Source organism: Manis javanica, chromosome 7 (assembly GCF_040802235.1).
Source record: "Manis javanica isolate MJ-LG chromosome 7, MJ_LKY, whole genome shotgun sequence".
Lineage (NCBI taxonomy): Eukaryota > Metazoa > Chordata > Mammalia > Pholidota > Manidae > Manis > Manis javanica.
Genome location: NC_133162.1, coordinates 26,805,008 through 26,832,940, shown reverse-complemented (window position 1 = coordinate 26,832,940; position 27,933 = coordinate 26,805,008). Strand labels below are relative to the sequence as shown.

The 27,933-nt window shown below is 51.4% G+C and overlaps 1 protein-coding gene and 1 long non-coding RNA gene across 5 annotated transcripts in view; one reads left to right on the top strand and one right to left on the bottom strand.

Moving 5' to 3' along the window:
- The first annotated feature begins 147 nt into the window (after positions 1–147).
- On the top strand, positions 148–21,924 carry KAZALD1 (Kazal type serine peptidase inhibitor domain 1). Of its 4 annotated transcripts, none has more exons than XM_037001320.2 (6): positions 148–1,202; positions 1,616–2,150; positions 3,245–3,426; positions 3,509–3,656; positions 3,811–3,905; positions 21,550–21,924. In XM_037001320.2, the coding sequence occupies exons 2-5, from the start codon at positions 1,646–1,648 to the stop codon at positions 3,903–3,905; spliced, it is 930 nt and encodes a 309-aa protein (XP_036857215.2). In that variant the 5' UTR covers positions 148–1,202; positions 1,616–1,645; the 3' UTR covers positions 21,550–21,924. The 4 variants fall into 4 exon arrangements, with proteins under 4 accessions (XP_036857215.2, XP_036857216.2, XP_073096641.1 ...); XM_037001321.2 differs by lacking the exon at positions 21,550–21,924 and adding an exon at positions 8,673–10,942; XM_073240540.1 differs by lacking the exon at positions 21,550–21,924 and having other exon boundaries at positions 149–1,202; positions 3,811–3,913.
- Positions 5,595–27,933, bottom strand: part of LOC118968893 (uncharacterized) — a 58,763-nt gene continuing 36,424 nt past the window's right edge. Inside the window, exon 3 of the long non-coding RNA XR_012133074.1 lies at positions 5,595–5,694. This is a non-coding gene — a long non-coding RNA (uncharacterized lncRNA). The remainder of the gene's footprint in view (positions 5,695–27,933) is intronic.

Sequence of the window (27,933 nt, the reverse complement as noted above, 5' to 3'; positions counted from 1 at the left end):
CGAGTTCGGATCCGTAGGGAGAGGCCGGCACCGCATCCGGAAGTTCGAATCGCCGGGCTCCATTACGCATGCAGAGCCGATCCCCCAAGGCGGTCCGGACATTGCGGCCCCGCCCTGAACTTCGGGGCTGGTCTGGAAGCTACAGCGCCTGACGCTAGGCTAAGGGTTGGGTCCTTCTGGGCCAAGCCTGACTAAATACCGTCACCTCCCCGACTGCAAAGCTCGGTTACCGCCCCCTACTAACTGGACTGCAGCGCGGCTTCTGCGAGCTAGTTGGGGAAGGCCGGGGCGGGGTCTGGTAGACCCCGGGTAAGGTGGGCGGGTCTCAAGGAATACTTTCCTCCCCGCCCCCAGCCCAAAGTGCCACGGTGGCGGTGGAGGCCACCGCCAGACCGCATGCCTCGGGCCTGCCAGCCTCGCAACCATAACCTGTAATCCCGATTTCAAGCGAGGCCTGCTGGAGAGGCACCCCGCCCATCTTTCCCTGCGGCGGCTAGTCTGCTTGGACCTCTAATCACCCTGTTCATCCTCGGGTTGAAGCACCTGCCGGGTGTGGGGAGGCAGATGTTACCGTCGCAAGTCTGGTTGGCGCCTTGGTGGGGAAGCTGGATGGACAAACCTGCAGTCGCCCCCGGGATGCCGGCCCTGGCTCGTGGGGAGACGACCTTAGTTGGCCCTGCCCTCCAGGAGCTTCCAACTTGGCATCAGAGCTCCTACCGCCTCCCGGTTATACAGTTGTTCTAGCACACCCTAGGGACCGTAAAATAGGATGGGTTGGGGCTTGCGGTTCAGCCAACTCTTCGAGCTTCCTAGCCACCCCTCCATCCCTTACTCCCAACTCCCACTCCACCCCGTCTCTGGTCTTCGCCAGCTTCGGTGTCCTATTACGGCTCTTCTGTTCTCTCTGTGACTTTGGCTCAGGCTAGGAGGAAATGACCCAGGAGGGTCCCATGTGGCTGCATAAAATTGGTTCAGAGCTCTGGGACGTGGGGAGAGGGAGGGCGGTGTGCGACGAGGGGGTGGAGGGAAGGGGTGGAGGAGCTGCTCTCTGAGTGAAGTCCGTAGGCTCTCAGAGATCCTCTGAGCAGCAGCAAAGGTGGCATGAGGGGCTAGCCGGTTTGTTCACCTCCGTGTTCTTTCCACTGCCTCCTCTTTCGGACCGGAGTCACGGCTGTTCTAAAGGGCTTAGTCCGGGACACTAGGTGAGCGCTCTGGGCCCCAGGGCATCACCCCATTCCACCTTGCCCCCATCCCTTCCTATTCTTATTAACAACTTATTAGTTCTCCTGGGGCCATTCATCTCTAGAGCTTGGATGGTGTATGGTGGTGCTGCTGGTGGGGGCTGTGTGTGTGTGTGTGCGCGCGCGCGCGCGCGCGCGAGCTCTTGAGTTTTACCACCCCTTCCTCTCACCTCTCCCCAACTCTGTAGGAACAGCGCAATCGATTATATTATCTCCCCAGCATAACTGGATGACTCCTAAAGGGTCACCTTGCCCCTGTGTGGGGGGTCTACTTGACCCCAGTGTAGCAGGGGAGGGGGCAGTGCTAGAGTCAAACTTCGGTACAAGGAGTAGTGAGGTTGCTTCTGATCTGACCTGAGTTCCCTCCCTGGCAGGGTGCCATCTCGCACGGCTTCCAGCTAAGCATGCCACAGCCGCCCGCCGCTACCTTGGCCCTGCCGCTGTTACTGCTACTTCTGCTGGTGCGGACGCCTCCCGAGACGGGCGCGCGGCCGTCTGCAGGCCCCGATTACCTGCGGCGCGGCTGGCTGCGGCTGCTGGCGGAGGGCGAAGGCTGCGCGCCCTGTCGGCCAGAGGAGTGCGCCGCGCCACGGGGCTGCTTGGCCGGCCGGGTGCGGGACGCGTGCGACTGCTGCTGGGAATGCGCCAACCTCGAGGGACAACTCTGTGACCTGGACCCCAGCGCCCACTTCTACGGGCGTTGCGGCGAGCAGCTGGAGTGCCGGTTAGACGCAGGCGGCGACCTTAGTCGCGGAGAGGTGCCAGAGCCTCTGTGTGCTTGCCGCTCGCAGCGCCCGCTCTGCGGTTCGGATGGCCGCACCTACGCGCAGATCTGCCGCCTGCAGGAGGCGGCCCGCGCTCGGCCTGAAGCCAACCTCACTGTGGCGCATCCAGGGCCCTGCGAATCTGGTACGGATGGCCCGGGGCCCCTACCCCCAGCACTTGGGGCTCCTCGAGTTCTTTCTCCCTGACCCCGACTGCATTGGTCTCTGGCCAGCGGAGCGAAAAAGATGAGGCCAGGGTAGCCTCGAGTCCAGCCTAAGAGCCTACCTGCTCTCGCTGCTAGTCCGCAGAGGCGGCCGCCTGAAGGGGCCCTCGAGCTTTCGTGACAAGCTGAATACGTTGAGGCTCGTGAAAATTCCAGACTCGTCTGGCAGGGACCAACCCTCTTAGGGAGCAGGCACATAGCCAATGATTGGCCTCAAAATTGAGGGAGTGAAGAGACTCCCAGACTTTGCCCAGACGCTGGAGCCTAGGCAATGAGACTTGGGTTCCTGTGAGATGCAACCAGGTTTCATTTGGGTGGACTCGGATTCCTAGAGCAAGTTGTTAACCCACCTCCCGCCTCCCTCCTTGTCTCTTTGAGAAGGAGGGGGCTCTTCAAGCTCCCTTTCCCCACATCCCAGGGGGACTGAGGATTATTCAAGCCTCAGGTTTTCTTTGGTGACTTTAGCAACTTTCACTTCCTGAGCCCCTTTGAGGGGTCTGGCTTTGCTGGGGCTGCCAGGGAAGACAGACACCCTGTGGGGGGCCCCACACTTGCTCCACAACTCCAGGCTTTCAGCCTGCTGCCCAGGTCGGATTTCAGGTTCTCTTCCTTTGCCAAGTGGAACCCCACCCTCGAGGGGAAGGGCTATTCTTCAAACCATTGGAACTGGGCCTGGTTAGTAAAGTGGGAGGGGGGAGGTGCTGGTTACAAGTACAGCAGGACAGGCGTCTAGAGGGTGGAATGAGGACAGGGGTGCAGTCAGGGACAAAGTGTGGCTGCCAAGCTGAGGTGTGGGTCTGTGTGCTTGTTTGTGCATCCCGTCGTCATGCACAGCTCCGAGTTTGTACTCTTGTGTGTACCTGCACCTACATTTATATGTTCCTGTGTTATATGTCATGTTATGTTTATGGATGTATATTTACCTCAGCATGTATTGTATTTCCCCCAAACACAAACACAGTAGTTCACATATGGGGTCCTTGCTGGGTTGCATGTGACGACACCCTGTTCTCAGGCCTCCCACCTCCACCTCCAGAGCCCCAGATTGTGTCCCACCCATTCGACATTTGGAATGTGATGGGGCAGGACGTGATATTTGGCTGTGAGGTGTTTGCCTACCCCATGGCCTCCATCGAGTGGAGGAAGGACGGCTTGGACATACAGCTGCCAGGGGATGACCCCCACATCTCTGTGCAGGTAGGGGCAGGGAGCAGAGGGTTCTCTCAGGCAACTCAGGGTTCTCCTAAAAAGACTCTGTTGACTCTTCCTCTGTTTCCAGTTTAGGGGTGGACCCCAGAGGTTTGAGGTGACGGCCTGGCTGCAGATCCAGGCTGTGCGTTCCAGTGATGAGGGCACCTACCGCTGCCTGGCCCACAATGCCCTGGGCCAGGTTGAGGCCTCAGCTAGCCTCACAGTGCTCACACCAGGTAATGGGGAGTCCTTGGCTCTGGGGGCTGGTGGTAATTTGAGCCATTGAATGTGTGTTCATGTGTGCAAGCACGACTTTCCTACAAACTGGGATACGTGGGCACCGACAACCCCCTTTTCTGTTCTCTCTCCTTTTCCCACATGTATTTGCAGACCAGCTGAACGCCACAGGCATCTCCCAGCTGCCATCCCTGCATCTGGCTTCTGAGGAGGAGGCTGAGAGTGAAGAGGGCGAGGATTACTACTAGGTCTGGAGCCCAGGCCCATGGGGGTGGGCGAGTGGGGATAGTGTTCATCCCTGCTCTTGAAAAGAATTGGAAAGGGGTGAGCAGGGCCTTTCATGGGTTGCTTTACTGCCCTACGTGGGCAGACATGGCCCCCAGGGTCGGGGGGAGGGCAAAAGTTGGAGAAAGGTAAGGAGAGAGGCAGAGACTAGGAGAGGTGGAATGCAAAGAAGCTTATGCAGGAGATGCCCTGGCCGGGAAAGTCTTCAGTGTTGACCAACCAGGCAGAAGGCAACAGTTACCTAGTCCCCTGGCTGGGTGGGGGCATGGCAGGGGCAGAGCAGACACAAAGAAGTGCAGACACTATTGGGGGAAATACAGTACATCCTCCACTTCATTCTGGCAGCCCTTCCTCCAGCACTGCTCAGCCAATCTTTCTAACTTCCCTTCCCTACAACTCCTGCTGTTATTTATCTAGTCCCTAATTTTTGCCAACCTCAGTTTATTCTTCCTCAAAGCTCACCTTCTAGAAATTTCCTCTCCTTGAACTTATTAACTGCAGTCGTCTTTGCTGTTCACCATCTTCTATCCAGGAGAACACAGTGGAACATGGTTTTAGTCCAGTGCAGTAGGATGTGCATTTAGTCATGTCAAATTTCTCCTGTCATTCTGGAAACTCCTGGATGCCAGCACTGTATCTTATATCACCCTGTATTGGGCAATGCCTAGCACAGGACTAGGCACAGTAAGCACGCAATAAAGACTTATGAGCAAACGGAGATGCACAGATGCATAGATGGTTCATGCGATGTGCACATGAAGACCCCATTTCCGTGAGAGGCCTCCCATGGCAGTAGGACTCTAGCTTCCAGAAATTGCAGGTCCTGCTCTCTAAGCACATGCTGGCCAGATGTACAGAGAAGAAGCTAGAGCTGGGGCCTACCCTGCCCTCTAGGGAGGAAGGCTGGAGCCATCTGGTTGAAAGGAGGTTCTTCCCAGTCTACACTCCACTGGAGCTGGTCTAGAAATAGATTGCCTGTCTCTCTGTTTATCTCAGTCTGCTCTCTTCCCTAGGCAGAGTGGGGAACCTGGTCCATATGGGGAGGACCCCAATGTAAAAGCATAAATTGGATGGAGGAGGGGAGAAATTTGCCCATGTGTATGGGCTGTACCCTAGGGTTCCCCTAGGAATTAATTCACCCATCTCCCATCTGACATCAAAGTCAGGTAAGCCTGTTTCCTCATTGGCCCTAAATATGTCCTCTCCTATCTGGCTGGGGGTCTTAATGGAGCCGCACTCTTCTCCCCATATTTCTCTCCACACTCTCTCCTTACCTAGCCGAGGGACACTGGTAAGGCACAGAGTTTATTGACTGATTGAGGCAGAACATGAAAACTGAAGTTCGCGAGGTTAAGACCCAGTGGGTGGATGGCGACAGTCTCCCACGCGCCTGGTCTCCGCCCGGAGCTTGGCGCCACCACTGGAGAGATTGCTGTCGGCTCGGTGTCTGAGCTTGTCTTCTGGGGCCCAACGCAGGGAGCCCGGGCTCTTGGGAGGGGCGTGGTCCGAAACCGCAACCCGGGGGCTTGGCCGAGCCTCATCCCAAGACTAAGCCAGAGGACAGCCCTCATAGCCGTCCTGGCTGGATGCAGCCTGGCGGCCCCAGGAACTGCGTTCGTCAGCTCGAGTGGGTTGGATACTTGGGCCGAATTCCAAGGCGACCGCGGAAGCAGGACTGGGGATGTCAGTGGTGTGCCAGGGATAGAGGGGTCATGCTGCTCGGCGTCCGGACAGAAGGAGGCCTGCTGGGAGCTGAAAGGGGAAGGTGGGTCTGGGTCCCTCCGCTTCCTGGAATCCGCCGCAGGCTAGTTCTTCTCGAGGGACTCCTGCCCAGCTAGTCTCGAAGGCGCCCCCTGGCCGTCCTATCTATATTACCGCGCCCACCTGCGGAGCAAATTGTTCCCTGCGCCTGCGGGCCTCTGTATTCCTTGACAGTTTTGCAGACTTTGTAGGATATTTGGGTGCAACTTCCTTACACCCTCAGTGAGCCCTCGCGGTCCTGCTGGTTCAGGCCTCAACAGCCCGGAATAGGAGGAACCCTGCTGCCTCCCCGCCGCCGCCCCCCTCCCACCTCTGCTCCGCAGACGGGCTTTAATAACGTCGCTGGAAAGTGACACGCGATTTATTATTAAAGTAATGCAGGGACGGCAAAGGTTTAATAAACGCGCTGCGATGCCGAGGATTATTCACCGCAAATAAATGAGAGCGCGGGCAGCGTTTTAATAAATAATTTCCCGCCGCTCCCGGGGGAGGAGAGGGGAAGTGGGGAAAGCAGAGCGGCTGCCAGAACTCCCGGCTTCGCCTCCCCACGGGTTTCCAAGCCTTCTCCGAGATTTTCGGCTTAGGTTACTCGCGCCGGACCTGTGAGGCTCCAGGAGAGCTGACCTGGAGTGGCACAGGCCTGGAGCGGGGAGAGGCTCTGACCCACCCCACTTCCCCCACCTCTGAGATTTTAAGTAGTGTGCTTAAGATCAGCGAATGCACTTCTTTTCGGCTCTGAACCAGAGAGCCAGAGTCAAAAACGGACCAGGACAGAAAGGATTAACCCTCCCAAGACGAGGGACTCTGTCCCAGGGCCAGGCCATTCTTCTCCCTGCTTTTGGCTGATCTGGACTGGACGTCCGGAGCAGGGTGTGGGGAGTTTGCCGAGTGGGGCGGCACGTGTGCGCAAATGACCCTGACTCCCAACTCGGGCTGTCCTGGGGAATGGGGCCAGCATCTGGTTGCGGGTTACTACGAAGGAAGGGTCCTTTAACCACGCTAGTCTGAACCGAGGGAGTCCGGGTGAAGCCCAAGCCCTGGCTTGTTTGTGGACCGGGGTGGATTTGAGGGCTGAGCCGAACTGGAACCCCAACAGGGAGTCTACCACTTCAACAGAAGTCTTCAGGCTGGAGGAGACGGACTTCGGAGAGGGCGGGGTTTACAGACCAAGGACACGCCCACCGCCCTGGCGGTTAGGGGAAGGAAAGGGAAGCTCCTAGGGTACACCGGCTTCGCACGTTTTGTCACTCGGCCAGAGACGACCTCTCTTGGGTAGCACTTGTGAAGTATAGGAAGTGGCGAAAGAGTGCCATCTGGTGGATATTTATGGTTGTGGCAGCCTGACCTGGGCCAGGGGCCTTAAAACAGTTAAATTGATTAGAGAAGTTTGAGTTACAAAGGAGCTTTGATTTTTTAATTTATGTATGTAAACGTGCACATGTATGTGTAGTATATATGTGATATCTATATACAATATAGTATATTCATGTAGTAGTTATATGTGTATATGTTTATATACACTGTACATGACGTGTATGTATACATGCATGCATGTACATCTTAGAATATGTTATATATGTGGATTACCTAAATGAATATACATATGTATGTGGATAACTAATCAGGTTCATATATGTATGTGTATGCATTATGTATATAGATGTATTGTTATGTGTATATACAGCTGTACGTATATATTTATTTGCAAGAATATGTTCCATTATGTGCCATTGTTTCAACAAATATTTGTTATATGCTAATATTTTGTAGGAGGTGAGATACATCACAGAAAAACACATTGTTCCTGCCCTCATGGAGCTTACATTCTAAGATGTGCATGTAAACATATGTATACTTACATTAGTTATATATGTGTATGTTTGCAGGGTTATGTGCACATGTGTGTGTAGCTCTGTGTGTGTATATGTGAGGGGTAGACAGGCTTAAACATTCCGCTGGTGGTCTTGGAGGTCCCTTGAGCTTCTTTTGCTCAAAAGCTCAGATCCTGTCACCTAGGACTCTATTCTAAGTGTGCAGGCAGCTTAGAGCAGAGGGAAAGGGGCTGGAGGCATAGGGCTATTACCTCCCAGGATATATTTTGTTATTTCTGCCTCCCCCTAAATGATTAGATTCTTTCTAAATGGTGAATAGCTATGTAAGTCCACTAGGGTAATGAAATGTTAGTGAAGATCAAATCTCACCTCTCCATGCAAAGCACCTTAGGAAGAAGGATGATGTCTGGGGATGAGTAGTAATGGGGTCTGGGAGGCTGGGGTAGGAATAGGTGCCCTGAAGGGCAGTGATGGGGGCATTTAGAGACTGGGAGGGGTCAGGTCGGGGAGGTAGTAATGGAAGCTCTGAGAGTCAATTGCAGATAATGGAGGGTAGCTTGAGGATACCTGGGGAGGCATGGGCTGGTGAATAGAGATGGGGCCAGAGGGGAGGAATGAGGGCAGGCTTAGGGATGGAGATGAGGAGGGGTGCAGAGACAGAGGCTCTGGTGGCAAGGATACAGCCATCTTGGGGTGGAACCTGGAGGCCAGCTCAGATGGTGCCACCCCTCCCTTTCTCCCACCCCTCCCTTCTCCATAATTGGGCCCCTATTGTTCTCTAGTCCTCTCTCTTCTCAACTTGGGTCCCAGATGTGCTGGGGGCAGGGGAGAAGAGAGCAAGCTCCAGGGCTTGGCCTGGCTTAGGTGACTCACTGGCAGGCAGGGTGTGGCATGGCTCACTATACCACTGCTCCATGAAGCCTTGTCCCAGCCGCCTGGGTCATTGCCTTCCCAGCTGCATTTACCAGCTTCTGGTTTGTGCTCAGCCCAGGGGGTTCGAACAAGGCTGAGGCCTGGACCTGGGAGATGGCCATGGAACATCCACCACCCCACATACACATTCTTGAGACTAAATTAGGAAAGGTGCTTCTGAATAATTTCTTCCTTTCTTCCCTCATTTTGTTAGATGTTTTCCAGGTGCAGTCAAGGCCAGAAGTCTTCAGATAACATCCTTACTTTTGGTCTGTGGTGACACCTCACGCCTGTCCCCTTTGTAATCACCCTCCTGTGCTGGACTACTTCACCCTAAAATCAGGATTTCTGTCCCTTTATTGACTCCCCTCCCTGCTGTCAGTCTCTCTTTTCTTTCCAGAGTTGAGCTCTTAGATCCCCACTAGTCAAGGGAGTGAAGGAGGAGCTGGAAACACAGGCTGGTTCCTGGACCGGATTTATTTTCTGACATTTTCTCTGTGATGTGGGCTACTGAAGTCTCTCTGAACAGGTTGAAGTTATGAAAGTCAGTTTGGGTGACACATGTCAACCCACAATCAAGTCTCACCCTGTCCCCTTGGTGGCAGCCTTGGAAGGCAGATGGACTTAGTACTGAAATGGGTCCTGGAGTCCCCTTGGAGAAAAGACAGAATTTCTATGAGAAGTGATGGGGTCTTCCAGGATGAGAGCTGAGAACCCTAGGGACAATTACTCCTTGTCTTCCCCAGCCCCCTCCTCCCAACACTGATCACTGGAGCAGGGCTGGAGAGGGCCCCCCAGGTCTCCTGGACTCAGCTGGCCCTTTCAGGGACTCAGGTTCTAATTCTGGCTTTCCAGCTCCCTTGCCCCTCCCCCACTGTGTGAACTGGAGTCAGAAAGGCTTAAATTCTGGGAGTAGTGAGGTTCTGGGGGGCAGCAGTCTCTGAAGGGCAATGATAGGTCTTTGGGAGCAGAACCAGGGCTTAAGGATAGGGTGGTGAGGTGGCATAAGGTTTTGCCTACAGGTTTGAATGTCAGTTCTACTGCTTTTTAAGTGCATACCTAGAGCAGTATTTTTAGCTTTCCTTCTTTTGTGTTTTCCTCTGCAAAATAGTGATAAAACTTACTCTGCAGGGGCTGTGATGAGATTGGAGAGCTTATAAGTAATGTGTTTGGAACATAATAGGTATTCACCAAATGGTCAATTTTACTATTACTATTTATGGGCAGGTGAGCCACAGGGAGGTGGGGACAGGGTGCCTAGACAGGGCTTCCTGCTGAAGTGCGTTTTTGGAGGAAGGGATGATTGCTGTCTTGGCGCCTGCCTGGAGGAGGCCTTAGGAACTAGACCTTAGGAAGAGAGGAAGGGCTAAGGCAGAGTGGGGATGGGTGGGGACAGGGCTTCCAGAGAGCTTGGAATTCTTCACCCTCCCACCCAACCCTCCTCAGGGAGCCCCTGTCAGAACTAGGGCTCTAGCTCTGGGCTTGCAGGGAGGGGTGTCCCCCAAACTCACCTCCATCCATCTCTTTTATCTTGGCTGCTGAAGGGCTGGGCCTCTGATGGGGAACAGATACAGACCAGGCGGAAACAGTCAGAACTGTGCTGAGCTAGAGCTAAGGACCAGGCCAGGGGGTCAGTGAAGACAGATAAAGCTCAGAGCAGCTGGGGACTCAGGGGATCTGTGGGGAGGGCAAGCAGGGGCTGAGGGCAGGCTATGTCCTGGGAGGAGGCAAGAGCCGGAAGCTTCTGATGAGGACCAGTGTCCATCAAGGACTTCAAATGGCTGGACAAGGCCCTTTAATGAATCTTTGGGAGGAGGAAGGCCAGAGCCCCCTTCTGCAGATACGGCTGCAGGAAGGCCTGGGCGTCTGTCAGGGTTGAGGGTTGGTCCCAGGGAGAAGCTGAGCCTGAGAACAGGGGGACCTCAAGGTGCAGGCCAGAGGCAGGGCTTCTGGGGGCTGCCTTACCTTTAAGGCAGAGATGGGAAAAGGTTTGGTAAGTGATTCTGCGATTTTAGTTACTGCTTTAATTAACTTTGAAGGACTTGGGGCCTCCCTGAGCACCAGGGAGAGGAGCAGAGCAGACGTTTATTTTCCTCTTTTCCTTCTTAAAGACGATTTTATTAAATTGCTTTGTTTTATTCTGCCTTGAATATGGAGCATTTAGTTGGAAAAGTAATTATTTCACCTCGTTTGCTTATGGAGAAAGGAGAGTCAGGAAAGGGAGGGCTGCCAGTGAGAAGAAGAGGCCGGCACTTTGGGCTGGCACACACATACAATCACATTCACACTCACACCGACATCAATGTGCACAACACCCCCACACACTGGCACATATCATGCACCCACAGAAAGGCACACCTTGTCCACACCCTCCCAATGATGCACCCCTTGGTACCTGCAAACACACATCCATGTTTTGCTGAAGATGTACTCCTTTAGCACAGCCATGCCTACAGGCAAAAGCTCTCTCTTACACAAACACTCAACACACTGTGCTCACAGCACAGTCACCCTCACAGGTACCCACAGACACCTCTTCCAAGCAGTGTGATTGTGCATGCACACCCCCCACCCCAACGTATTCAGGTCCTTTTGGGCCTGAGGAGTTACATCATCGCAAATACACACAAGTTCAGACACACAACTCTCTTTCTCAAACACACAGATAGTACCGTGACAAAGATGCCTGGAGACAGACTTGGGTGAGAGGGGCATTGTCACGGAGGAGGTGGAAGAATAGTGGAATTGTCCCTCTCCTTAGGGCTCCAGGGCCCCCCAAGTCTACGTGCCCTGCTCCACAAGCTCCCTTCTCTGTACCTGTAACATTCTCAGAATGATTGCTTGTGACCTTGACTCTGCAGCCTCTGGGACAGGGTCCCAGCTTCTTTCTCATCCCCTACCCCAGATTGCTGGAACATGGCAGGTGGAGGCCAGGTGGTCTCTGGGACTCGGTCTGCTCTGGCCAGGATCCAGGTTCTAACTCCTGCTCCCCCTTCTGCCCTCACCCCTTCTTGGCTATGTGGACCGGAGTTGGAGGGGTTAAAACTTGGGTATCACGCCCCCCTCCACTCCCACCCCTGGCTGGTACATAGAGGGCCTGTCCTTGGGAGCTGCACCTGTACTTTGTCTTCATCTGTCACCCCTTCTGACAGTCAGATACATCTTGTAGGGGGGTGGGAGGGGCTGGGGAGCAATAATTAACCTCTCCTGCCTCATACCCCAAATGCCGCTTCGTAGCGGAGTTTGCAGCAGAGGGAAGGAGGGGAGGGGGTGGAAGGGGGAGAGGGATGAAGGGAGAGAGCAGGAGAGGATGGAGGGAGAGAGAAGGGAGCAGAGAGGAAAGGCCCTGACATTTTTATTGTCCTGTCAACCTCTTTTCGAGCCTTCTTTTCTCTCTTCCTGGGGATGGCGGCAGTTGGGAGAGGTGATTACAGAGATGGGAGAAAGCCTAGTGCACTCACAAACTCATATCCCAGGAACTCAAGCCTTTCTTGAAGGCGTGGGGATGGATTTGGGGGAGCAGTGGTGTGGTGATGGAGATTCCTTCATATGCTAGCTTTGCACAGGGACAAGTAGCCGAAGAGAATGTATTGGACAGAGTAGGGGGGTGATGACACCATGCTGGTGTTTCACATTTATGGAAAATGACTAGAGCTTGTGTTAAGGATTAATTTTTCTTCCAGTCAATACAGGGGAAGGGGTCTTGTGTTGTTCCTGAAAAAGGCAAGTGACTCCAATATCAAGGAACTGTGGATTAAAAGGACTCCAGATTTGGGTGGGAGACAGAGAGCACTTCTACAAGGTAAAGGAAGCCCCTAGGGATGACTGGAATCAGAGCCTGGACTAAAAGAAGACTAATTTGTCTTGAGCTAGGTCCTTGGATGAGGCAGGTGGTACTTGGGGTCAAGCAAGAAGTGTCTGTAGCCAAGGAGATGAACTTGGATTTTTAAAGTGTTCCCAGCCCACTGCTATGTGCCCCAGGTGTGCCCAGGAGGGAGAAGGAAGCAGCCAGAATGGTAAGGAAAGTATTGTGTTACTGCCAGCGCTGCTGCGGGGCACAGAGAGGCAGGGCCTTGCCTGTCCCCTGAGCATCCTGAAGGCCAGGATAGTCTAGCTTTTTCCACCTCTTTAAGAAGTTGCTAGTCAAATCTGTCATCTACAGTGTCTGAGAAATAAGACCTTTAAAGTCTCTGATAGAGTGGTGGACACAGCCTTGTGTCTGGAGTCTGGGTCCCTGGTTCTCACCCTGGTTCACCACTAGTGAGCTGTGTGAGGGGACATAAGTCAGTTAGACTTTCCAGTCCCCAGCTTTCTCGTTATAAAGCAGTGGGGGCTGGGGGTACTGATGGGACAACCTCTGTAGACACTGCCAATACTGATATCCTGCAATCTTCTGAAACCTGAGGGACCTTAACAGGCTCAGCTGGGCCCCCACCTCCCCTTACACTGTCTCTGAACCCTCCCATCCCTGAGCAGCATATACACAACCCAAAAGGTGCAAGCTTTCTCTCTCTCTCTCTCTCTCTCTCTCTCTCTCTCTCTCTCTCTCTCTCACACACACACACACACACACACACACACACACACACACACTGCTTCCTTGACCCAAGTACTGTGCATCCCTGGACTCCCAATCATCTATAAAATTTGCTGTGGTTAGGAAGGAGCCCAGGGCTAGGACACCCCGACAGAAAAGCTGACTATGTATTTCTGTTAAAAGAGAAAGAAAAAAGCATAGCTGAGTTGGAAAGCGGGCACCAAGGCAGAAAGTCAGCACCAGAACGGGTTGCCAAGTGGGGAGGAGACATTGGGAAAGGGGAGAGAGCCATGGAGAGGTGAAGAGAGAGAAAGGATGGGAAGCCTCAGCCCAGCTGCAGGAGACCCATGCTGAGAGTGAGGAGTGAAATGCGCTGACAGCCTTGTCAGAAAATCGCCTCAGAGCGTCCCACACCCTGGTCTGTCAGATCTGTCTGTGAGTCATGGCTGCTGTCTGTCCCTTGACTCCACCTCCCAAACCCCCCACCAAATACACAGCCCTGCTACAGAACAGGGAATTAGCTTCTGGCTATTATTCTCTTCACCTGGACAAGTCCTGGACATTTTGGCAGCATCAGGGGAGAGGAGAGAAGCAGGAAGAAGTCAGGACTGCCTGGGCAGGGGCCACCTGGGCTGGAGGTGGGTCATCCAGGGCAGTGTGGTGCCCGGCATTGAGCTGGTCATGTAGGGAAGGGTGGCTCTTAAGAAAGAAGTGGGCTTTCCTCTAACAGTGTGGAGTTTGGAACAGCTGTGGGTCACCTAGGACACATCTAGGGCCCTGCAAAGCTGGGCTCCTGTATCAGCTCAGTAATGCTGGAGGGGAGCTTGGAGTTTGGAGGCAATGGTTTGGGCAGCCTCAGCTGTGGAGCGGCATCTGAATCTCTTATCCTTAGAGGTGGAAACGAGACCACTTTCTTTGGGCACACTCTGGGGTGTCTTCTCTGGCCCTCCCTCCTTTCTCCTCACTCCCCCTTTTGTGGGAATAGGTCATGGCTTTCAACCCTGCCAGAGCTCCATCATTACTTTCACAAGGTAACTCCTTAATCTCTCTTTTAAAAATCCTTGTTTATTGTTCTTTACTTTAAAAATATAGTACATGAATTTAGGCTTATACAAATTTCAAACAGTTTCAAACCACCCAGAAATGTATAGAATAACAAGTAAAAGCCCCTCTTTCCTCTAATTCTACTCTCTTCTTTGTAAGTTACTGCTGTTAATGGTGTGGTGTGTATTCTTCTGGGTCTTTTACATATTTTGCACACATATACAAGTTAGCTTTTAAAACAATTATTGTTTAGATTTTTCATGTCATACTGCTATTTACTCTTTATACTTAAAAAATATCAGATATTTTCCAGGTCAGTGCATAAGGGTATACCTCAATACATATAGATACATTTCACGTGGCACTTATAGTAGATTTAACCAATTCTTTATTGGTGGGCCTTCCTGTTGTTTCCAAGTTTTTGCTTGTGCAAACAATGCCACAGTGAGCCTCCTTAAATGTACATCATTTTGCACAAGAATGAGTATTTCTGAGATTTGTGTTTCTAAAAGTGGCATTACTGGGTCAAAAGATACCCACTGTGTATCTACCTCTGACTTCTCTTTCAAGCTTGAAACCCACATTTCCAAGCAAGCGCCCATGGGTGCTAAAAAGAGGGTGGCCTGCTGGTTATTTCCAGGTAAATGTCTCTGAACACTTCCAGCTCAGTAAGTCCAATGCCAAGCTCGTCATCCACCCCCCTTCCATCCCGCCGCTCTGCCTCCCTGACTCCTTGCCTGCGAAAGCATCACCCTCGATGTTCTGTTGCCCAGGTACCGCACCTTGGTACTCATCTTTGACCAAGGTGCCTGTGTGTCCAGATTGGCCCAGGATTCCCTCCTGGGGAAGTGATTGAGAGTACTCCTTTCATGCTCTAAACTATTTTGGACTGGACAATCAATTATTTGGCCATGCTGTGCCTCTTCATCTCAGATTCCTGTTCAATCAGTCACCAACTCCTGCTGACTCTCCCTTTATTCTCCCCTCTATTCCTTTCCCATTGCATGCCTCTGGATCCCATCAACAGGCTTCAAGGACAACAGGCTCATAACCAGCCCCTCTACTCCGTGTCGCTCCTCCCTTCAACCCACCCTTCTACTCCCCTGCCAATCTCGTCTTTTCAGGCAAGCTGCTGCCTTTATCATAGAACTCTCTTGCTTCCCATTGCCTGCAAAATGGAGTCCACTCAAGTCCATCATAATGCCATAGTTGACCAAAGAACATCTCTCCCATCCCCATTGTCAGGAACCTGTATCACCTTGTCAAGAAAAGGGGCAGTAATCAGTCCTGGAAAAACTGTTCCATGCTCCCCAAATCTACATGAGGTAGCGGGGCATAAGGAAGACAAATCAATAACTGATGAAGAGAAAAAACTCCATGTGACCTGAAAGAATCCCAGACAGTGCCTTGGTGTCTCTCTGAATTTAGATCTAGGGGTGTCCATACAGAGAGTCCCCCTTGGGAAACACTCCCACTCTTACTTTCTCCTCCTGCTCACCTGCTTTGTCCCCTGGTTCCACAAAAATTCCAACCAGTTTTCCCCTCATCTCTTCTTCCAGAGCAGGAATCTTTGGGGACATTTTTTCATGTCTGGTAGTTTCTGATTGGCTGTCATCCAGCCACTGTCTGACACTTGTACCCTGTGCCTCTCTGAAAAGTGACATATATGATGAAAGATCATAGGAACTCCTAATCCTTAAGCGAGAGGGAGAGTGGCAGTATACAGCTCATTATGTGTATATGCAGTGTGGTTAGAGTCAACCCTCAAGCCACTCCAAGTCCTGGGAGCTACTCTAGGGAACCTGCAGGGAAGGCCTGGTTGGAACTCCCCATTGCTCCCCCATCATGTTAACCCCCACCCACCTGAGTCTTTAGGATAAATCTCTGGAGCTCTTAGCCAAACCTAAGGGTACCTGCAGCCTTTCCATTCCCTTCCCTGGCATCCCCTCCCCTCACTCAGATGTTGCCAAATGGATGTTGAGCTTGGATGGGTCCAGGTGGCCAAACTCCAAATGGGGTGGGGGGCATCCTGGCCCACTGCCAGTGTTCCGTCCATGGTAATCTGGCAGGGAAGTGCCAGCTGCATATATCTGCACATCTGTTTGTGCCTCTGGCTTGTTATTTATTCTCTGCCTTTCATGGGCAGCAGAGCCAGAGCCCACCTCAACTCTTCCCAAGTTAGATTAACCAGGAAAGAAGGCTGGGACACTCAGTCACTACAATTGCTGATGTGCATTGAAGGGTATGCCTTCTCTAGCAGCTGCTGCCACTTTTCATAGAGACATAGAGGAGAGGAGTGAAGGGGAAGGAAGGGGGAGGGAAAGCGTGGGAGGACAAGAGAGATGAGGGGAGGGCTATGGAGTTAGAGCCACAGTCATGCTGTGAGTACTTAAGCAGGCTGGCCAGGCCCCACTGGAGACAAGGAGATTTGGCTGGCCAGTCTTCCAAACACAATCATTCTGACCTTCCTTCCTTCTAGGCACCGGATTTCAGCGTGTGTGTGTGTGTTTTCGTGTAGGTATCAGGGAGAGTCAGTCATGAAAATAACCTTTTAACAGAGATTAGGTAGGATAGGCTTCTCAAGGTGCTTAAATATTTTTTTGAGGTAAAGTACTGGTGGTGAAGAACCAGAGCCAGACTCTGTCTCTGGAATTAAGAAGAAGAAAGAAGGAGAAGAGGAGGAGGAAGAAGAGAAGGAGGGATATGAGGAAGAGAAGGAGGAGGAAAAGGAAAGAAACATGTTTGTCAGGGAAGGAAGAGGGATGGATGGAGGGGCCTGGGATTTTGGAGATCCTGGTGCTATCCTTGGTCCTGACCAACAAAGGGCCCCCGGACAGCCTAGAGTTCCTGCCCTGGTTGGGGCTCCAAACTCTCTGCAATTTCCTTTGAAGGAGACTGGGTGTTTTGGAGTAAGAACAAAGAGCTGGAGCTTCATTTGGTGAGAACTAAATCCACAGGTCTGACTTCTCCCACTATTACCCCATCACCCTCTCTGGACTTTCCCCAAACAACTCTGCCCAGTCAATGCTTCTTGCAAGGGACAGATAGGTATGGGCTCAGAGAATCCTTTGCAGGGCTCCTGGGTAAGGTGAAGGCACCTGAACCCTGAGGGACCCTTGGAAAGTGGAGGTGCCCTAGGGTGGAGAGTGCAGGCCTGGTCAGATTTAAAACAACTAGACCCTGCCGAAAGTCTGGACATTTCTCATCTACTCACCCTCCTGCTCCTTTGCAAAATTTAAACACCAACATTTTTTCCCTACTCCAAAAAATTACATGTAACAAGGTGTTCACAGGCAGGACTTGCACAGATGGGAGTTTAATCAGCTAGAGTCTAAGCACACAGGCATTTCAGTCTAATCCAATTCCCATCAGTTCATTAGGGGAAATATTCATCATCCAGAGATTACAGTGGGGCTAAACCTCTGGATGGATTCTAAAGAGCTGTCAGTGGAGCAATAACTGCACTAGCCAAGACAGGGGGCCAGATCATGCAGAGGGCAGCCCCTGGCTATGGTCTGAGACTTCTGGTCCTACTAGGCCACTTCATAGGTTTTTTTTTTTTTTTTAGAATTATTGTTTACAGACCTTGGGGCTAGGCATTGAGGGAGAAGATAGCAGGAAAATATCAACTGCCCTGTTTAGAAAGGAGACATGGTCCCCTGCTTTTAGGGAGTCTGATGGGGAAGACATGATCCCCAGTCTCTAGACTGCTCTCTATAGAGTGCCAGCTTGTAAGTGATCAGACATTCTTGTCCTAGAACTTCTAGCAAGAGGCAATAAACTGTCTCCTCATGAAGGCACAGGTGGGAGCATGACTCCTACCAGTTGCTACAGTAAACAGAAGCAGAAGTTGGGGATAGATGGCAAGGTACAGACTCCAGACCAAGAGATACTATTATTTTCTTTCTATCGTAATGGGACTGAGCCAGGTAAAGCCAAGGAAAGGGGGTAAAAGACCTCTCCAAGGTTGGCTTCTTTCAAATCAATGAGACCCTCACTGATATCGACGACATTTACCTCCTGGCACAGAGAATCTTGAACATCTCTCTGTAGTTCCTGTCCACATCCCCATGTGAAGTTTGGGGAACATGTTTATCACCTCTGGCTTTCCTGATGCCACCCTCTACCTGCCATTTTTATCTCATCTTTCCCAGTAGTGGTGGTGGGGGTCTTGCCTTAGGTGGCACACACTCATCCCAGAGTGTGTCTGACCCAAGGACAAGTATTCACAGTGTTAGACTTTGGCCTCAAAACCTGTAATGCTTCCTGCCACCTTCAATCCTAGACACAGTCCTGAGGGTTGAGTAGACCTGGTCACCTGCAAAGCCTGTAGCCTCTGCCGGGGTCCTTGGCCTTCTGCTCACTTGGCTCGGGGCAGAAGTATGGGAGAGAGAGGACATGGAGCATGTGGCCTCCCCTCTTCTGGGAGTGAGGGAGAGCTTCCTGGAGGAAGCTGAGACCTCAAGGGTAAGGGAGAAATGCCCAAGTGTGAGGCAGGATGAGGACTGTCATCCTCTTTGGCCCTCCTACACCTTATACCTCTTCTTTCCTAGATTCATGAGACCCATTCCTGTGTCCTTCAGTTCAATCTCCACCTCTACCCACTTCCCAGCATCCAGCTTTCCCAAAGACCCTCCAACTTTGAGGTTATGCCAGGACCCTCTCTCCCAGATACATTTGAAAGGCTTCAGACCTGGAGGAGGAGGATCCAGAAGGTGAAAGCTGGCTATTCCTCAGGGAATGACAATGTTTGGAAGGCACAGAGGCACTGCCACACCTAGGCCCATGTCCTCAGGAAGGAGTAAGAGCATCGAGACACTGGGACAGAGGGCTGGGAGCTGACAGAGGGGACAAGACCCAGATAAGAAATGAAAAATCAGGTCAACCACAGTGATACCTAAGAGTCATGAGGTGTGGAGAATCCATTACCACCTTCCCTCCTGGGCACAGGTAAAACCTACCTGGGGGACCTGGAGCCACATCATTTTGCTGAATGGGAAGTATTGATATAATCAGGGGCCTGGCTTCAAGCCTTGTTTTCCCACTTACTGGCTATGGAATCTTTGGTCAGCCACTGTCTTGCATCTGACTCCAATTTCCCCATTTCTAATTTGTGTCAGTCAGGCTGAGAACCAGGAGAGACTTATTACAAGAGATTGGCTGATGTGATTGAGGGGACTGGCATCCTAGGTTCTTGATGTTGCCTCTTTCCTAAGGAGGTGGGCCTGAGAGGGGCAGAGCTATATATGTGTAGCCATGTACACATTGTAACAAGGAGATTTATTTCAAGGGATTGGCTCATGCCACTATGGAGGTTGGCTAAGCAACTCCAAAATATGTAGGCCAGGCAATCAGAAAGGAAAGATCAGGAATAAACTGGAGCCCCTGGGCACTGGCAAAACTGTCCACAGGCAGTCAAGAAGGGAAGATATAGGGAGGGGAGGGCAAATGTAGATCCAGCTGCTGTTTGTAGTCACTCTCCTTCTTTAGGAAGATCTCAGTCCCTTTTAAGAGTTCACCTGATTAGGTCAGGCCCACAGAGGATAATCTCCCTAGTTTAAAGCCAACTGATTAGGGACTTTAATTATATCTTCCAAATCCCTCTTCAGCAAGACCTAGATTAGTGTTTCTTGAATAACTGGGAGAAGGTGTGTATTTGCTAGAAAGTGTCTGCTGCCCTCTCTTCCATTCTCATAGCTTAGCCTAGCCCAGTTGACATATAAAAAAATATCAGTTGGCAAAAATGATTTTTGTGAAGATTAACTGTTATATTCTTTTTGGGAAAGTTACCAACAGCTGGGAATCTCTCAGTAAGTTAGTTGAATCTACCTAACAGGAATTTACACACAGTGGAGCTGGAGCTCTGCTTCTCTTAGCAAAGGGAAGCTAGAGAGGTTCTGTCCTTTGTTGTCCTTGGTCAGAAGTAGGGGCATCTCTCTGGGCATCCTGGGGTTTGTGGATATGGTGCAGGACAGGGAGTACCTCAAGATCAACCAGCACTCTGGCAACACCCTGCCCTGGCTCTTGAAGACACCAAAGCTAGAGCCATAGCAGCAGGTGATGGGAATGGCCCTCAGTGACCAGCATGGCTTTAGTAGGTAATTACCCGGCAGGAGCTGGGAACTGACAGGGTAATTATTAGCTTCTAATTGCAGGGCAAACCCAGGCCGAGATCCTCCTCTCCAAAGCAGAGGGCATTACTATTTGCATAGCAATTAATTACTTTTGGAGCTATGGAATTTAATTACCCACTAGTCCGCAGGAGCCAATAATTAAATTACTCTCAGAAACTGGATATTTATTTCCCAGTTAGGATGAACAGGTATCTCCTACCCTGGTGAGTGAGCCTCGGTGGTGACCCCCAAATTAATGATTGGCCCTTGGCCTGAGCAGGCACAGAGTGTCAATGTCAGTAGCCAGGAGGGAGTGTGCACATTGTGGTGCAGATGGACATCCAAGCTGCAGGCCCTTGTGTAGCATGTGGACATGGCACACTCTGACCCAGGGGCTGGTGCTCAGATGCATAGCCCATGGACCTAGGCACATGCATCCAGAATCTCACACACAGCAAGAAGGGCAAAGGAACTAAACGGGACATTTTAGTTCAGTCATGTTGCCAGAGTTGTTTGGCCTAACTTTTATCAAAGTGTACAAATTAGTACCATGTGTTTTGGTCAACAGACAGATTTTGAGTCCATCCTAGAATCTCTTCTCATCACTGATTCCTCTTTAGGATGGATTGGGGTTGGGAGCAGCTCAGGACAGAGTGGGAACTCTGGGGGTGGCTGAGGGGTGCTTGTTTTGAACATCACTTGACAATAATTAAAAAACACCTGGAAGTTTAATGTTCCTACATCAAAGTGGCCATGCCAAAATGTCATATGCTCCTGAGAGATGTGAGCTCACAGAAGACCCTGAGGTCTGGGGCCATCTGGAGTCTTCCAAATAGAAATTAGTCCCTTGGAGCAGAGCTGTGTTCGACCCAGCCTTGTTTCTCCACTTTCACAGAAAGCAAGGTGTGGCTGGGGTCACAGAGGTGAGGGAATACCACCGAAGATGTGTCTGGATCAGCTTGCCCAGTGACTGGGGCACCCTCTCCCCCAGGGCTGAGAAAGCTGAGAGGTTGGGTAGTAGCTACCCACCATGCCCTTACGGCTGTCCCCTAAGTCTACCCGCCCTGGCCTTCACCTCATTGTTTCCCATTGGCTGCCTGGGAGGTCAGCAGCTGGCAGGAAGTTGAGGCATGTGGCTTTCTTCCCACGTGGTTTGGAGAGTGTGGGGCGAGTGTCTGGCTCTGCTGCTAGGGATTCTCGTGCTGGCGAATTGCTGCCCTGTAATGGGTGGCCCAATCCCCTGGGTTAGTGGACCTGGGGTCCTTGTGCACTGTGCCCCTCTGAGGAAGGATGGAAGGAATGGGCTCGCTTTCTGTGCTTTTCACTCCCTTTCCTGGGAAGGGTCTCAGCAGATCAAGCGGGCACTGGTTATTCTGTCCTCTTAGCTTCCTCCCTTCTTTTCCCCCAGGTGACAGTATCAAGCCCCTGTGGTGTGCAGGTCCAGAGCCAGGCCACCATCCTGCCCCACTGCCTTTGGGCGAGCTCTCAACGGATACGTGCTGCCAGCACCCGGCCCCTTGGATTCCCCTCCCAGAGCCTAGAGCTGAGCCCCTGCCCCCACCCCTCCAGCTTGGCCTCAGAGCCTCTCCAGGCGGGATCCTACAGGCGCTTCTAATGAAGTTCTCTCTGACTGTTGGGACACCCACCACTGGAGGAAAGGAGCCGCGGAAGGCCCTCAGCCCAGTCTGCTGACAGCAGCAATCCATCTCCATCACAGTAATGGCGTCCCCATTAATCGGCCATAAACTAATAAAGCAAGCACTTTCCACCCCTCACCCTCCCCCCCAACTTCATTAAGTCTTTAGTACATTAATATGTCTTACTTAGTGTCAGCTAAGCCTCTTTCTCTGTTTGGGGTGGTGCATGGTGGGGTGGGCGCCTTGCCCAGTGGGCGGGTGAGCATGACCCCTCCCCTGGCCTGGGCAGAGGGGCTGCTGACTCAGGCCACCCACTCCCCGCCCCCTCCTCCACTCACCCGCCTCTGGAGGGTCCAGGAGAAGAGGGAAGCAGGAGAGGAGGAACAGAGAAATGGGGAGAAGGAAGAGGAAGGGGGAGGAGAAGGAAGGAGGGGTGGGATGGACTGAGGAGGAAGGGGGGCTGTGAGGAAAGGAGGAGCCGAGATGGGGAGGAGCTGCACACCTCCAAATTAAATTTGTGATCCAGGCATCAGATGGGCCGACAGCCAGAGATTAATTCGACTGATCGAGTTATAAAGAGCGGGAGGCCTGGGTAATCAATCTTGCAGCTGTCATGCCGACAGGCAGGAGTATTAACCTGGCGAGATGGCGCAGACCGAGGACTTTTTCATTTCATTCACCCCAACCATGTCCCTGACCACCTCTGGCCCATCTCTCCCAATAATAATAATTGTGGCTGTTAACGATGACAGAGACTGGATGAAGGGACCAGCTCCTCTGCCAGGGCATTTTCTCCCGGAGCTCCCACTCATTGCTATTTGACCACTCCCAGAAAGCAGAGCAAGTGACAGCTCTTGGTCCTCTTTGAGAGGTGGGGAAATTGAGGCAGGGACTCCAACAAGACCTTCAGACAGGCCAGTGGTGGGGCTGGGAAGGCCTTTTGAGATGAAGGACAATGTCCTAGATCCCTCTTGCCTCCCAGAAAGAGTTATCGTCCAACTAGCTGGCTCGGCCCCTGGCCTTTCAGCTCTGGCCAAGGACAGATCGGTAAGGTGAGACTGATCCTTCCTCTGGCCTCTTCCTGCCTCACAAGTCTGATCAGTGAGTGGGCTGGGTGGGAGCTGTACCCCTGGCACAGGCCCCTAGGCTAGGGTAGCTGCTTTTCCTGGCAAGCCCCCTCTCCTGCTCACTTTCCTCCTTGCCTGACAGTGTCAGTCCACACCTGGGGTGGGGTGGGGGTCTCCCTGTAGAGACTTGTGGAAACACCACCCCTTGGGCAGAGAAGGGACGGGGGTGGGGAGTGCTGCCTTGAAGTTGACACCTCTCAGCTCCAGCTAATTTTCACATCCTTCAAACTCTGGTATCTCTTTCTTCCTTCTCGCTCCAGGGAAAGGAAGGGGAAAGAAGGAACATTGTGTGTGTGTGTGTGTGTGTGTGTGTGTGTGTGTGTGTGTGTGTGTGTGTGTGTGTGTGTGTAAGTGTAAGGGGAACATGTAAGAAGATGTGATATGTGATGGGGGGCACGTTTAGGGCTTACTGGGAACAAGCCAGGATGGAGTCAGCCCTCTGAAATCCTCATGCTAGGGTGGGCTGTAGTTATTGGAGGCCTTGGGGGCCAAGGTGAGGAGATGCAAGTCCTCTCCTCTTTTCTCAGGAAGAACCATGCACAAGCCCAGCTGAGGGGGTCGTGGTCCTTACAGTGCTCTAACATGCTGTCTATTATTATCACCAATCTAGGGACCACCCCATCCCTGCAGACAGCAATACAACTCTTATTTATTATGTTCTAAGTATCTCCAAATTCTTGCCAAGCATTTTATATATGTTACAATTTTAATGTTCACAAAAGCCCTGTGATCTAATTTCAGCCCCATTTTAAAATTGAGTTTCAGAGAGGTTGGGAGACTTGCTTAAGTTTGCATAGCCAGGAAATGGTGGATACCTGCCCCCTAGCTAGAGTCTTAGCACCAGCTAAACATCTCTCTAAGGCCCTCCACCTGACCCCTCCCACAGTAGGCTCTCCAGCATTTCCTGTGGTTGATCCTGGATAACTGTAGCTGAGGTTACCTGGGCACCAATCCCTCTGGGTGTGAGGAGGGTGGGGAGGGCGGTGCTGTTTGTTCAGAGGGTGGGGTGGGGGGCGTGGTGTCAGAGAACACTCATCTAGGGCAAAGGGAAGAGGAGGGACCTCACCCAGGGAGGCTCCCCAGTGCCCTGCCCCAGAGTAACCCCCGAGAGTAGGATTGCCCCCTCCCCAGGCCCCATGGCCTCTTGGGAAAGGAGAGGGTGCTGACTTGCCCACATCACCCGCCCTCCTAAGGGATGGAACAATTGGAGGGATGCCATGCTGGGTGTGTGTTGGGAGGAGGGACCCCGACTTGGATGGGTCTAGAGAGAAAGCTCTCTCTCTCACCGCCTGACCCCAGTGCGGGCTGAGCCTGAGGGGGAGTTGGGGAAATGGGTCTGGCTGGGGCGTCAGGACTTGGAGGCTGGAGCCAGGCCAGCCCCTCTCCCAGGCTCCCTGGGACCCATTTCAAGTGGCTGCTTCCAGGCTGGGCCAACCCAGGGGCGGGGGAGCGGGAACAGGGAGCCTGTTTCCAAGCAAAGGTTCAAGGGTCTTCCTTCCTGAGCCCCTGCCCCTTGCTCAGGGCAGCCATTGATTCCGCTCTGTCAGTCTCAGCATTTACTCCTTACTCCTTATCCATGGCCAAGGTCCTGCAGAGGAACCTAAGTCCCTGGAGACTTTGTGTGTCACCCCTCTCCCCATCTTGAGGCAGTTCTTGGTTTGGAGTGGAGATGGACCCAGAGCCCTGGCACAGACCCTCAGGGACCAGAATCCCCAAGTTTTAAGCTTTTGATTACTGGGGTAGCTGGGGATTTAACCAGTGTGGTTGCTCACACACCCCTTGTCACCTCCCACCAACCTTCTCATTCATGCCAGATCCTGGCTCAGGATCTGGTCATTCAGGGGCCTCTTGTGGCAGTAGGGACTTGGGGAGCTGTCCTCTCCCTTCTAGTCCTCTCACTTCCTTCCATCCAGGTTGACGTGCAGTTAGACTTAGACCCTAAGGCTGGCTTGTGATCACCACTATGGTCCCTGGAACCTTTTCTGTACTGTTGTTCTCTACCTGTAGGTAACAAGAGAATTAGCTCCGTGACCTCTGTTCCTTCTGCCTTAGGATGGGAAAGGTGGTTTGCTGGAGGAGAGAAAAGAGATCTTTTAAGGCAAATCATGTAGAACACCTGTTTCAAAAGTGGACTGTCTCTCTGGGCTGTGATTTTTTCACCTGTAAAGTAAGAGAAATACCTACGTCCTTGGGTTTTGGTGCTGTTCAAGTGAGATGGCAGAGAGGGCCTTACACTGTGTCTGGCCTATGGTGGGTGCTGCATGTTTGAAACCATCAGCCAAAACAGAAAAGAGGCTGGAATGTGGTGAAAGTGTGGGCTCCGAGGGAGAGGCTCTCCTCATCCTCAGGCTTCCTCACTCCCAGCTCCCGATCCCTCACTCTGTGACCAGCCCAGGCAGAGGCCCTCAGCTTGGACATCCCTGCCCTGAAGAGCTTGGGCAGGGAGGGAGAATGTCTTTGTGCTGGATGGAGTTGTGCTTGAGGGCCATGTTTGTTTCCATATCTCTGTTTTGAGAAAGGAGTTGTTTGGCCATCAGCCAGGCTGTGTGTATATGTGAGCATGTGAGTGTGTGTGTGTGTGTGTGTGTGTGTGTAGGCTCAATGGCTGGAATCAAAATACTTGCTGATTAATTTCTGTCTTGTGGATCCAGCCCTGGTCCCCAGGAAGCTCCAGTGGGCCCGAGGGTGCAGAATCAGGCCCAGGAAGATGGATTTTCCTGTGCCTTTGGACCCCACCCAGCAGGGGAGGGAAAAGGCTGCTTCATTATGTTTAATGGGATTTTGGTGGAGGAGAGCAGTGGTCATGGGGTGTTAGCTGTTAATTGGGTCCATAATAAAGTTAATAAAGCTCTTATGGTCTTTGCCATTAACTGTAATTAAGGGGGTGTTCTTTGGTGGGGCAGTACTGACAGGGGACGGGTACTGAGCTCTCGCTGGTAAAAGGAGCCAAAACAGGAGCAGGTGATGGGGAAGCTGGCAGCCATGCCAAGGCTGGGAGTTGCACCAGCTTCTGGAGCCCCCTGGCTGGGCTTGCCAGCAGGTCCTCTGGGGAGTGAAGGGGGTGAAGTGGACAGTAAGGGAAAGCAGCTCACTATGTACCAAATGTAGAAATCGAGGGGGAAGTTACTAACCCAGTCCAGATGGCTATACCCTTGAAGAGGCTCAGAACATGGAAGAAATGGCACCCCTAAGGAGAGATGGCATGGACAAGCTATGAGCTTTGGGGCCTGACTCTAGCCTGGGTTTGCTGTGTGACCTTGAGGATATTGCACAATCTCTCTCAGCCTCAGTTTCCCATTCTGTAACATGAGGATAATAATATATGGTCATATGGGTTCCAGAAACTGATGTGGTCAGAGGAAACTAGAGTGACTGTAGTGTTACTGTCCTTTTTCAAGCTTTTGTTTATTTTATTTTGTAATTATACATGAAATGCTGGAAGACTTGTGAACCTCTTTGTGCCATTTTTTCCTCTGACTTCAATTTGGTGTTTATTTATCCAGAGTTTTAGGGAGTCATCTATGTACACAGAGAAACATACAGTTTTACTCTTTCTCTCTCTCTCTTTTTTTCTCTTTCTTTTTTTTTCTTGCTGTTCACATAGAAGGAATGATATTTTTGTATTGCTTTACAATTTTTTGCTTTTTTCCCTTGCATTTGTCTTTGAAGGGTTTCCAAGGCAATACATGTAGATACACCTCACTTTGGTATAGCCACCTGATATTCTATGGTTTGGTTATGCCATTATGTATTTAAACCATTGCCTAGTGATTAGCATTTAAGTTGTTTCCAGTATATGACATTTAAATAAGAGACAACCCTGTATAATCTTTGTATACTTGTGTATTTCTGCAGGCTAGATTTCTGGAAATTAAATAGCTGGGCCCCAGGACATATGTATTTCATTTATTTTTGTATTTATAATAAATTTACTATTGAAAGGTAAAATATGTACAAAGTTCAAAAAATCACAGAAAGAATTATTTAAATAGTAAACATGTTGTCTCCCTCCCACTGCTGCCCTCAGTTCCTCTTCCCAAGGGCTGCCACTGTTATTTCTTAAAGGTTTTTTTTTTTTGTTTTTTTTTTTTGTGTAGGAAGAAGCAGAATAGAATAGAGAAGAGGTGCTCAAGACAGAAAGGTTCAGCAGGTAGAGAAGGGAAGCCAAGGGGCAATGAAGTTACATAAGAGGGTAAAAGAATGAGGAGAGAGATGGAGGCAGGAAGTGTGATCTAGGAGCCAGATGTCCCCCAGGCCCACCCTGTTACCTTCCAGGGAAAGAAGGGAGAACAACTGTCTGCCCTTTTGGGAAAACAGACCTCCCCTGGCCTCTGCCCCTCCCTGGAAGACACAGGGGTGTCTTAAAGGTTTTTTTAAAGATATTTTCTATGGAGAAAGGGGAACCCTCCTACACTGCTAGTGGGAATGTAAACTAGTTCAACCGCTGTGGAAAGCAGTATGGAGTTTCCTCAAAAAGCTCAAAATAGAAATACTGTTTGACCCAGGAATTCCACTTCTAGGAATTTACCCTCAGAATGCAGCAGCCCAGTTTGAAAAAGACAGATGCACCCCTATGTTTATCACTGCAGTATTTACAATAGCCAAGAAATGGAAGCAACCTAAGTGTCCATCAGTAGATGAATGGATAGAGAAGATGCGGTACATATACACAATGGAATATTATTCAGCCATAAGAAGAAAACAAATCCTACCATTTGCAACAACATGGATGGAGCTAGAGGGTATTATGCTCAGTGAAATAAGCCACACGGAGAAAGACAAGTAGCAAATATTTCACTCATCTGTGGAGTATAAGAACAAAGAAAAAACTGAAGGAACAAAACAGCTGCAGAAACACAGAACCCAAAAATGGACTAACAGTTACCAAAGGGAAAGGGACTGGGGAGGATGGGTGGGAAGGGATGGATAAGGGGGGAAGAAAGGGGGCATTACGATTAGCATATATAATGTTGGTGGGGCACGGGGAGGGCTGTGCAACACAGAGAAGACAAGTAGGGATTCTGCAGC